The sequence below is a fragment of the Anser cygnoides genome, chromosome 5 (genome assembly GCF_040182565.1).
Source record: "Anser cygnoides isolate HZ-2024a breed goose chromosome 5, Taihu_goose_T2T_genome, whole genome shotgun sequence".
Taxonomy (NCBI): domain Eukaryota; kingdom Metazoa; phylum Chordata; class Aves; order Anseriformes; family Anatidae; genus Anser; species Anser cygnoides.
Window position 1 is genome coordinate 42082273 of NC_089877.1, and position 11752 is coordinate 42094024.

The 11752-nt window shown below is 42.3% G+C and overlaps 2 protein-coding genes across 4 annotated transcripts in view; one reads left to right on the forward strand and one right to left on the reverse strand.

The window, feature by feature from the left end:
- ZNF410 (zinc finger protein 410) overlaps positions 1–1099 on the forward strand; it is a 19343-nt gene extending 18244 nt beyond the window's left edge. The window contains exon 10 of the mRNA XM_048059810.2: positions 475–1099. Within this exon, the coding sequence (XP_047915767.1) occupies positions 475–659 (185 nt within the window). The 3' untranslated portion in view covers positions 660–1099. The remainder of the gene's footprint in view (positions 1–474) is intronic.
- The window catches only part of FAM161B (FAM161 centrosomal protein B), a 13133-nt gene extending 1434 nt beyond the window's left edge, over positions 1–11699 (reverse strand). The window contains exons 1-9 of one of the 3 annotated variants that reach the window (XR_010831866.1): positions 11376–11577; positions 9884–10446; positions 7869–8206; positions 7348–7475; positions 6956–7123; positions 6355–6454; positions 4792–4931; positions 4346–4543; positions 715–3086 (exon numbers count right to left, since the gene is read on the reverse strand). Coding sequence is in view for 1 of the 3 variants with exons in the window: in XM_066998084.1 (XP_066854185.1) it covers positions 4453–4543; positions 4792–4931; positions 6355–6454; positions 6956–7123; positions 7348–7475; positions 7869–8206; positions 9884–10446; positions 11376–11497 (1650 nt within the window). In the remaining 2 variants the exon portion in view is untranslated. Of the gene's footprint in view, positions 1–714; positions 3087–3479; positions 4544–4791; positions 4932–6354; positions 6455–6955; positions 7124–7347; positions 7476–7868; positions 8207–9883; positions 10447–11375; positions 11578–11605 lie in introns of those variants that run through there. The other 2 variants (XM_066998084.1, XR_010831865.1) reach the window with 2 other exon arrangements.
- Between the last annotated feature and the right edge of the window lie 53 nt (positions 11700–11752).

The window sequence follows — 11752 nt, forward strand, 5'->3', positions numbered from 1 at the left end:
GACCACAAAACAGTAAAGAATAAAAGACTGTTCCTCTTGGAGATGGGGATGGATGGCTCACTCTCCCCTTTCTAGGATAGAAGATGGGATAGATAGATAGAATGTCTATTTCTGTACTGTGGTCAGGGAGCAGATAGGTTTATTATTTTCAAAATTAACATGAATCTGATATCTTTCTTTTTACGTTGATCTTTTTGCCCTTTGTTATATATTCTTGTTGTAAGAAGCCTGTTTTTTAATGCTGTGTGAATTATTTAAAGAGAAAGCCAAGCCTGCATGAGATCCTGTCATACTAACATCCAAAACAATACATGTAGGAGTTATCATCCATTGGAGCTCCAGATGCCTGTAGAGTAGGAACTGATAAAGTAGATGCCTAATAAAGAAGTCTATGTGACTTGGAGGGGGAACGGGGATCGTACCATGTGTTCCAGTGTCCTTACATCATTTTGTTTTACCCTTTTTTCGCAATAGAGTCACTGATGGGCAGCAGTTTGCTGGAAGAATCTACAGTGCATAGTAAGAATCTCATCTCCATGAACTCTCAGCCCAGCCTTGGTGTTGAGTCCCTGCATCTGCCAGACACGGAGTCTATTATTGGAGTAGAGGAGGGTGAGACCAGCTGCTCTTTTTTCCGTCCTCTTATATGTGGTGACTGAAGTGGGATTGATCGTTCCTCCTAGAGACTGATCATGTCGCAGTGGGACAAGTGAGCATTGCTTTAAGTGTGCACGGAGCAGGTGGGTAGGTGGAGAATGAATCCTAAAACTGGAGTCGGAGAAGACCTGCTGGACCAAGTTTCTCTCTTGCAGAGCTTAAAAGGTGAAGTCTGCTGCTTAGATGTCATTTAGCCCATGTTGTGGAACGCCATTTCAAAACTGCTTATGCAGTCCATTCTCCTAAAGCCTAAAGCGTTTGTTTTGCTGGAGCACTTATAAGCCCAGTTAAGGACCGGGACCTCATTGTGCTAGGCACTGTGCAAACACCCAGTATCTTGAGGAACAGGCCTTCCATCCTTTACCTTCAGAGACTATATTCTAATACATCTCACTGTCAGAAGCTGACTTAATATCTGAAATAAATGTACTACTTGATATCATTTAATTACATTTGCTGTGTTCTTTTCCAGTTGCTTTTTCCGTGAAAATTTGAAAATATGAAGCGCTATAAATTAGTCTACCATGTAGATGTTTTGACTTTTCATTAACTTCAGACTTTCTTCAGAGTTAGCACTACTAAGAATGCAGGAATTTGCTAAGATACTATGCACCTGTTATGGCTCCTATGTGAAGGTAATGCTTTGAGTTTATATTGCTCCCCACCTGAATGTAAAGGTAGTGCTGCTGTTGGTAAAGGTATTGTAATTTGGAGGTTCTTGCAGAAGAAGAACTGCGTGTCCGTGAATCAGGATCTGATGTAGTTTGGATACCACCTTATTAGTTCATCATCACCTTAACAGGGAGATGCTCTAGTGAAATGTCTTCTTTCAGTTGCCCAGTTGAACAGCCTGTAATTCTTTTAACTAAAAATAACATTTTCATATGATGCAAAATTCCAGAACAAAAGTGGGAATTCTTTATTCCCATACCATTTTGAGGTGTATTAAGAGATTAACAATCAGAGATGTAATAATCCTACTTTCAGAACAGTTTGTTTACCAAGAAAGGTGCCTAGCGAGTTTCAGTTACTTGGTTTGATGCTTTTACTTTCATCAGCATTTCAGCATTTTCAGTTTAGGGACGGATACTAATACTAAGGACCAATAACAAAGACTTGGGCTTATCTGTTACTGTATTCATGTATGACACCTTAGTATTTGTTAAAGGCACATAGTATAATATCATATATTAACTGAATTCAAACCTTTGTAACCTTCCTTAATGTTTTCCTTTACACCTCACATGCTCGGAAATCTATTTTTCCAGCATCAAGTATTATTATGGAAACTAGCAACCAGTTTTAGCCAAGACCTCACAGTTTATAGGTGTGGATTTGGTTGGCAGTAAGGTTGGCACTAGTTTCTAAGTAGATTTCATCAGAAAGACGAGCACTCCAGAAACTGCTGGCTGAGCTGTTTATAATTAAAGTAGTTATGAGCTTGTACAACATGCTTTAACTGTAGACTTATTGGAATAAGTTTGATAAAGCAGGTTAGAAAGTCAGTTGCTGGTGACGAAAACTGTACACACTCATGCAGGATACAGAGGATAGGATAATCTTTATGTATAGTGTTAAAGTCAACACATCCAAGTGATGCTTGTGGTTTCAAAAGGAAGAAAACAACAGTGATACAGTAACTGAATATGGAAGTCATAAAGTTAAAAAAAAAACAACAAAAAAACAATACTGTATGCAAGACCTCTGGAAGGACATGCGAGTCTTGAACACAAAGCACATTCTGAGCAGGCCTATTACTTTTCATGTTGTCCTGGACTAAAATTCAACTGTAGTGTCAAAATGGTCTAAAAAAATGCAGAATATGACCATGTTTCAATCACCAGGAAGCTAAATTCAGGAGGTGTGAAAACAGAACATGAGGTTTGTCATTAGAAGGTTTCTGGTGGTGGGAGGCTGGTGTTTCCTAAACTCCAGCACTCGGAAGATATTAATTACTACTCAACCAAGTACAAGTTAGTCTTCCTTCTGGGATTTTTTAATACTAAAATTGTTTTTTTCCTGAATTAGTACTTTCCTGTGATGCAGGTACTAGTAAACACAGATCAAAATGTATGTTAATTTCCTCCCACTGCTCCACATTTTTTCACACACTGTAGACCAGAGACTTGTAGCATGGCAGAAATATTTCCTTCTTTCTTCTTTCAACTTGACAGGGCACGGTGACAATATGATTACATCTCTGTGCTTTTTCATGGGATACAGGGGAAAGAACAGCCTTTGTGTGCCCTACACAACTAAACCTATGTAGAAACTGGAGTACTGGTAACATCCTTCCTTGAACCTTCCCAGGTTGTTAAGCCTCCACAGGAAAGGAATTGGCTCTCAAACACTTGGTAATTTCACTAGTGAAGGACAGTATTTGAATCTGGGATACAGCACTCCGCAGATGCATTGCGTAGAAAGCTCAACTAGAAAAAGAAAAAAAAAAAAAGGAAAAACAGAAGCCTATGCTTAGATTTGTCGGAAATTCTTTGGGTCAGTAAGGATTGCTGCAACATAATGCACTCAGCTATGTACCAGCATGAACTGATCTCTGTGTAAGTCTTAACATAGCAGCCTGAAAACCTGGCACCCTAAATTCCTGGATCTAATGCTTTGTTATGATTTAAAATGCCATGATCTCAGTTTTATATCTTTATCTAATGTGCTAGCTGTTACAGCTACCGTATTTCTGATTTGACGATGAGTTGGTGTTATTATGGAAGGAGAAATAATTAGAGCTAATGAAGATGAAAAAGATGCAACTTCCATTTAAGTGAGGAAAAGATTGATAAAGAAATTGGACAATGCAGAAACATTGATAGCCATTAAAAATTTTTTTAATCTCAAAGTGCTTTGACACCATCATTCTCAGAAAATGGGTGGGAGCGGTTTGTATTTTTGAGACTCTTATTATTATCAGGTACAGGAAGATGATTAATGTGTGAACCATACCATTTCAGATGGTATACCCAGGCATTTGAGTGACACATTGACAAGTAATACCTTATCTCAGTTGCACCAAAGTCCATCTTTGATATCCCAGTAATAGTAGAATTAGGACAATAGCAATCCGAAGTGACGCATTGTTTAATTATAACCTTCTCCATACTTTTGGTTGGTTTTTTTTTTCAGGCCAAATTAATTACCTAAATTGGTAAGAAGTTAAAACAAAGCTTCAAATCATGGCTTATGTGAGATATTTTAATATAGAAAGACTATTGCTTTTTCCTAATGGGAGGAAAAAGCAGATACATGGTCATCAGTAAATGAAGAGTTAACAGGCTCGAGAAGAAATTCCCCATGAGTCTTCTGCCAAGGTAGGTCAACTTCTGCTATTTTTGTAGAAATACCTTGTTTAAAGTCATTCTACCCCAGTTATGTATAAACCATAGCACATTGAGAAGGACGCTTCCCTTTCTTTGCACTTCTGTGGCATGAACACAAGCAGCTGACATTAGAGGATGCATCTCTTCAATCTTTCATGTCTACTTTTATCCAGAGATAGTGCTTCAACCTTTTTAACTTGTTTTGTTTCATGCAGTCCTTTTAAAGAAGGGGAAATGGCTCACATGAGGAACACTTGTGAAGACTAAGGGAGGCTGCAAGGTTTGCTGGGTTGGACAAAATGTGCTCTAAACAACAGTCAGCCTTTTTTTCCTTTATTAAGTTCTCCCATCTCACTTACCCCAGAGCAATTATTGTCAGCCGAAACCAGAAAGTTCCTGAGGATTAACCTGGAGAATCTTGAATTCAAAGAATCAAGAGATGACCCATGGGTTCTTCTGTTAGATCTTACGTTGCCTTTTCCTCTCCTCTCTGTTCTTTGTGAGGTTCTCCTTCCTGTACAGTGCAGTCGTTCTTTTCACTCTGAGGTTGGGGCACTCTGCAGAAATAGTGATTATTTAATACTGGAAATGGTTTGCAGTGCTTACTTGCTGCTTTGCTCCATGCATATGAAATAGGGGGCCTGCCTAGCAGTCATGGAAGTCAAGACAGAGAAACCATGATGCTTAATTACAGAGGAGTGGCGTTAATGTAATTTTTCCTCCACTACATGTAGGGAGGCTTCTGTGAAAAAGGAAAAGATTTCCAGTCAAAGGCAAATGAGCTCTATTGCATTATTATTATTACCTGTGAATGTCAGATTCTTCTTCCAGCAAGTCAGTAGCGTCAGTAGCATCTTCTCCTTTTTTCCTTACAAATTCTTCACTTAGCCCAACGTGCTGGAGGGTGTGTCTGTAGCGACGCTCTGCTCCTTGACGGGCATCATGCTATGAAATTGAAACTTAAATGGTAAGCATACAGAACTGGGACTTTCCTGTAAGCCAAGTCAAGTTGTTTTAAAGTTTATGGCTGACACTCCTAATGAGAACAAGAGAACAGCAAAGCCCCTGTCCAGAATTCTTGTCTTCTGTAGGGTACAATATCAAAGCTGAATACTAGGAGAATGTCCCCCATCTCTCTTTAAGCTGGAGCTCACCTTTTCCTGCTTCTGTTCTTTTTCATTTTGTTCTTCTGTTCTCCTGCTTCTACAGCATTCCAGTCTTAACACAGTAGCACACTTGTGTCTGAATCCTGACTCTGACACTCAGGTTGAGAATATGTGCAAAAAAGGGTTGTGAGAAATTCTGGAAGCATGTTGGTTTGTAATTTGTAAGCACTAACCACAGTGGAGTTCAACAAACAGAGCTTGTGAAATAGCTTCACATCAGCTCATATTCAAGAAGCTGAAAACCAAGCAACCTGGATCCTATATCCTCACTGCCTCTGCATAAACCTTGCAAATTAATGTAGTTTGAAATGAGGTTTTCCAGAGGGAGTGGCTGGTTTCTAAAGATTAAGGCATTCTGGATGGAAGACAGAAATCTTGTCTCCAGCTAAGTTCATGCTATCAATACTGGTTAATTCTTACCAACCTGACAAACAGAAACGTTACCAAAATTTATCATACAAATGTATTCTCTGCTTCCATTAACTACTCACCTGAACAGAAAGTTTAAGCCAAGAGGATATTTCTATTGAGATATCTTAAATCAGCACATAGCTATATATTGTCAGCATGTCTCTAACCAGGTATCTATCAACTCTGCAAGGAGACAGAACTTGAGAGAGAAAACTGAGGGAAATACACTTTCTATAAAATAAATTTTGTATCTACACTTAAGTGCACTATAGATTTGCAGGTGGTAGGTACTGTGTGATGGTGAGATGTGCTGAATGCAACCACAGACAGCCGAGCTTGCAGGTGATAAAAGTGACTCAACAATCATTCATGTTTTTCCAGTAGCACTGGAGTTACACAGTATAAGTGCTCAACTGGAGAGGGTTTTGAGAAAAAAAGTTTAAAATTTCTAGACTGTAGGCCATGGTATTCAGGTGCAGAATAGGCATTCGTATAGTTTCCGGTGTGATAAGGCCTTAATTTTGATCAGACCGTATATTTTGATTGCAATATATATTAAGGATTGGAAAGCCCTACAACCAATAAGTACAAGTGTTTTTCAAGTCATGGGAAGGAGTTTAAGTAACACTTGGGTGGCTGTGCCATGTATTATTTTAAACATAGTCCAGAGACTATACGAGCCTTTGTACCTTCTCATCGATGAATAACTTGAGACTGAACTTCTTAATGCCTGTCTTAAATGAAAGACAACGTATCCTGTCCAGAAACACTCTGGAACTTTGACCAGTTACCTTGGTGACCTGTTCAAAGAGGTATGGTCTGTTCTTGACTCGCAGCTGCATTTCTTCCAGCTCCTTTCTGTATTCCTTTGTTCTCTCTCTCATATTTTGCCTGAAATGGAAAATTTCCCTGTCTAATACAGGTTCCCTCTGACTGTAGCTGATCAGGAACCAGGAATTCTCAATAACCATTTTGTCCTTTAAATAGCTCTGGGAATTTTCCTTATTCCAAATGCTGGGGAAAACACTGCTGTTGCTAGCAAGCTATGTACCCTCAGCAAGCTTTACTACTGGAGTGTAAGAAGAGAACCAGTGTTCAAGTTTTGACAAAATCTTGCCTTATGTGTTTTATGTGCTTTACCAAAGGAGACATTTCAGTTGGCTTGTTTGTACAACATCGTCTCTACCGATGTTAATCTAAAGGAAACTACTCTGTTTGGAAAGAGTAGCATGGGACTGTGAAGAAACCCAAATGAATGTGCAATAGGTATGGCAGCCAAAAAAAGTCAGGTTAGGAATGAAGGCTCTTAGACCCAACTCCTCTTAAAAAATCATCTGATAATCCCCAGTTACCAAAGCAAACAGTTATCTCTGTGCAGAACAGGATACTGACCAGTTCTGTTTCAACTTCTCCTTGAGTGTTTCATCCAGACTTTTATGCGGATCCAGGGCTTTTGCTCGGCTGTTCACTGACTTACGGATAGCTTGACATTTCTTTTTCTGTTCTTCCAGCCAATAAATTCCTTCTTTGTCTCCTTCCTTTTTGCTTTCTTGGGAGCATCTGTATAGGAGAAAGTAAGTAATGAGCTCACTTAACAGTGCCAGACTGCATGCTGGCTGGCAGTTTCAGTTTTGTAATCCTCTAAGGAGAAAAGCAAAATTCCAGACATAGATGTATGTAGCTCTCAGATCAACTGGGAGGCAGGATAAGAATTAGCAAGGAAAGAAGACTACATTTCAGCCATTAGTTGGTGTGTGGTCTTGCAGACAAACTTTTCTACTTACCTAATAGCAGATTCCCTTTTTCTTGTTGCATCTGTAATATGTACTGGAAGGGTGTTGGAAGAGAGAGAGGAAAGTGCAGTCAGAGAATGACTTTTTTGCACCGAAACTTTGGAAAGTTGATGAGAATCCTGAAAGAAATGGAACTTTATTCAGTGTGTTTGTTCACAGCATAGAATGTCCTCTGTTCTTTGTCAGCTAGAGAGAACAGTTGGAGGTATGTGGGCAGTGCACTCATTTTTCTCTCTTCTACCAGTAGGGATTTACATGGGGAGAGGCTGAGGGGTGAGAGGGAAGGAGACTTGGTTAGGAGTATGGAAGGGTGGCTGAGCTTAGCTGCCATAGCTCATCTCTTTGTGTAGAACTTCATTCTCTGATTTCTGCTAGAATTCTGCAGTACTCTCAAGGCAGCAGCAGAGGTCTCACTAAAGGACATAAAATATGCATAAATAAATGCTATACATTTAAGAACTTGCCATCTCAATCACAGAGGATAGTACCACAGAAATATCTGGTCATCTCACCTTTATCCTTTCATTAGCCTGCCTCTGCCTGCTACGGAGATTGGAGGTTCGTAGCTTGAACGGCTTATTACGAGTTGCCTCTTTGACTTCTTGTCTTCTTACTGCTTCCCTCTGAAATGCCCAATAAAGTTCTTCAAAATCTGGTATTGTTGGATTAATCCTTGGTGTGAAGCTGAAGCTTTTGTCCTGCAAGAAGCCAAGTTTTTCCTGCTTAGTTTTAGTGGCAGTTCGGGACTGAGGCTTCCTCCGACAGTTGCTGGTATCTATAGGAGCTACAGAGCTCTCAAGCAAATCCTTGGCTCTCATCTGAATGCGGATTTCTCTGTAGAGTTCAGCTTCTAATGAATCAAAAACAAAACAATGAGAAGAATACAAGTGACATAAAAGGCTGCCAAATCGTCACTGGACAACTCTAAACTTTTCTTTATGATGGCAGCTGCTCACAGAAGAGAGAACAGGCATCTGGTGTTCTCTTTCCCCACTTTCCTCCTCCTCTCTCCTGCCTCCCAGGAAAGAAATTCGAAGGAACACGAAGAACCATGGTCGTGTCTCATTCTTAGGCATTAATCTCTAGATATCTCTTTCCCTTCTCACAGGGTAAGTTACTGAACTGGCCTTCTCCTCCTGTTCCTTTTCTGAGGAGTAGCAGGTAATTGTGCCCTTGTCTTGCAGACGTGTTAATGAAGGTTCTACTTTTCATATGGGACTTTATGTCCTCATGCTGACTGATCCAAACAGGCTTTTCAAGCATACTCATAATGGATGATGGCTTTTCTATCTAATATCCAGCACTGTTTGTTCTGAAAAAGATTTTAAGTAAGGAGGATTTGGTGGATGGATCATGTCTTGTGACTTCTGTGGCAAATTTTCCATAGAAAAAATGTTTCAGGGGTATAATGTCAAACTGTGTCCTTTACTGAGCAACACTAAATATTTATGAAAGCGTTGACAAAATTGTTTTTTTTTGTTGCTTTTAGGAAAAAAAAAGTCAATACTGCTGTTTGCAACATAAGATTTTTTGGAGTCTGTTTATAAGTTTGCATTGATTGACGTATGAAATGTTCATTCCCCCCTCCTTCTCATATGACAGACAGAAACAGAACAATGGTTTATCCCTTGCTCTCTTTTACCCTTCCAATCCATTTAATGTAGTAGTGTTCAACATAAGTTTTTCTGATGAAAACTGGTGTTTACGCAAAAAAGGGTAAGAAAAGCGATGATAACCATTAAGGACTGGAAGGACCGATTTATCTCCTATACTGAGTGTTAAGTCTGTGCTGTTTACTTCAAATTTGCAACTGTGAGCGCTTAAGCTTAAACCACCTGAAAGAGAGAGAGTATCAGGACAACTTCCTTGACCATATCTCTGACTAGAATGGTCTTAGCACCTCCCTCACATGTTTCAGTGCTTAGTAAGAAGGTGGAGAGTAACTGGGAAGGTAACTGAAAACATCAGAGAATGGCAGGAGAGACAGGACTACTGCACTGTTACTTGGAACCAGACTAATTGCCTGATTTGGGCTCAGGAAATGTGTTTCTCCCAGGGGTTCTGTGCAGCACAGGTGACTTGGGTGGGAGTAAAATTACTAGTTCTAAGATACTGCATGAACCTTGGATAGATACTTCTGGCACTACATCTGGTTTCATGCTGGTACCACACACACACAGCATGCAAGTCGCTTTAGTCTAAATGTAGGGAATAAAAGCATGGAATTCAGTTTAAGGAAGGGTTCCCAGACTATCACAATATGCAGCAAAAAGGGCACAGCAGTTCGTCTGAAGAGCTCAATGTACCCACGTGTGTCTGGGAGTAGTGCAGAACTGCCACAGCTGATGCTACCACGAGACTGCTAAATTTAGGACACTCTACCTTAAGGGTCTCTAGATGAAATGTAATGAGCAGTGATACACAGGAGACCAGACAATACCAGAGGAAGTAACGATACTGGCCTTATACTCCCAGGAAGTAAGGGACAGTCAGGGAGCTTTTTCCAGGAAGAGCCCTGGCACTTTACCTTTGAGTTTATCTCCAAGAAGTGGGTCATAAGTGGATTTAGGAACTTTTCGACTGGCTTGCTTCGGTTTGGAGCTCTCACTTGGGGTTGCTGTTGCCAGGAACTTTTGTCTGATAGCTTCTTTCTTTTTCTCCTCCTTCTCCAGGAAACTGAAGGGCCGCTGACTGGAAAGCAGCAGCTCCTTTCTTTTCTGTGTTGCTATTTGCCTGCGAATCTCATTCTGTTCCATTATTTCGTGATAAAGGGGCAGAAACACATGGGCAGGTACAGGCTGTGCCCGGAATTGCTTCTGACATTCCGCTTCATCCTGGCTTTGCCTTTTGTCTCTCGGTTTGTCTAGTTCAAGAAACAGGTATGACTTCATCAGCTGGGACTTTTTGCGAGCTTCCCGCAGTGTCATTTTGAAGGGCTGAGGGATGGTGATGGAGGGAATCCAGGGAGATGAAGCACTTTTTGGCCTCAGGCAGGATTTAGGAAACAAGTGAGGTTTTTGCTGATCCCAGTTACTGTCCGAGGTGAGGTCAATCAAAGACCTGGACTGTCTTTTGTTACCAGATGCAGGACTAAGACAAAGACATTATGAAGGGGAAATAAGGGAAATTATTAACAATTAGAATTAAAAGAAGGGAGATGCTGTTGATTAAGAGAAAGGCACTGTAGGCTGGGCTGGTAGTTAAAAAAGGCCTAGTCCTTATCGTTCTCCGGCTTTGTATTTTCCTTTGCTACTTAAGTCTGTGAACATAGGTTTGCTTGTATTCTGTTTTCTACACATAGAATGGCAATTGCGACTACCTAGATCTCTACTGCAACTTATGATGCTGCTGGTACTCTGATGCCAGTAAGGCCACAAGTTAAACAGGACGTTCTAGCTTCGAGGATATTCGGGAAATGGAACTGAACACTGGAATTCCCAAAACTTTTAGGAAGGGTGACTACCAGGAACTACAAGAGTGCAACTTTTGAGAGACCCAGCTGGCAGCCTTGTAGCTGTTCAGAAGAGCATAGAACCAATTAAAAAAAAAAAAAAAACATTAAAACAAACCACGAGACTATCATGGGTCTCACAGAAACAGCAAACTTCTCATAGTATTTTGGGGGTGATACAGGACAGGGTAAAACGCTACGAGAAGTTTAGGGAAGGCTCAGACGCAGGGCAAGCGAGGGGGTGAGGTGGGTCAGTGAAGACCAAGCGCAGGAAAACAGGGAGATACGGAAGGGGGCTAATCGCGGAAAAAGGCTGCTAGCCACTGCGCTCGCCAGGCGACTGCCGTAACCTGTGCTACCTTCTGCTTTGTAAACTGCGACTTTATTTGCTTCGTGCGAGCGGGCAGCGCGCTTCCACAGCCCTGCAGCGGGGACCGAGACGCGCGTGCACGCGACGTTAAACCCGGTGAGCGCAGGCTCGGGACAGCCGCGCGCTTCGTGCTCCACGCGAACGCCGCTTACGGGGCCTCCCGCGGGTGCCGAGGGGCCCCGGCAGCCCCCGCCCTACCTGGGCGCCCCGGCCCCGGCCGCTCGCCGCGAGACGTCCCCGGGGCCCTGGGCCTGGCCCCGCCGCCACACGCCGGGCCCGCTGCCCGCCGCCGCCCGGTCCGCACCCTCCGGCCCCTCCATCCCTGAGCGCCTCGGGTCCCGCCGGCACCTGCAACACACAACGCGCTCAGGGGGCTGCGGCCCCGCGCCGTGCCCCCCTCCCCGCCCACGGCCCGGCCCTGCCCTCACCCGCAGGCCGCCGCCGCTGCTTCAGCTCCCGGCCCGGCTTCCGCCAATCAGCGAGGCCTGCGGCGCTCTAGCCCCGCCTCTCTGCCTAAGCAGCCAATCAGGCTCCAAGACGGACGGCTCGTACCGCTCGCTCATTGGTGCCGAGGA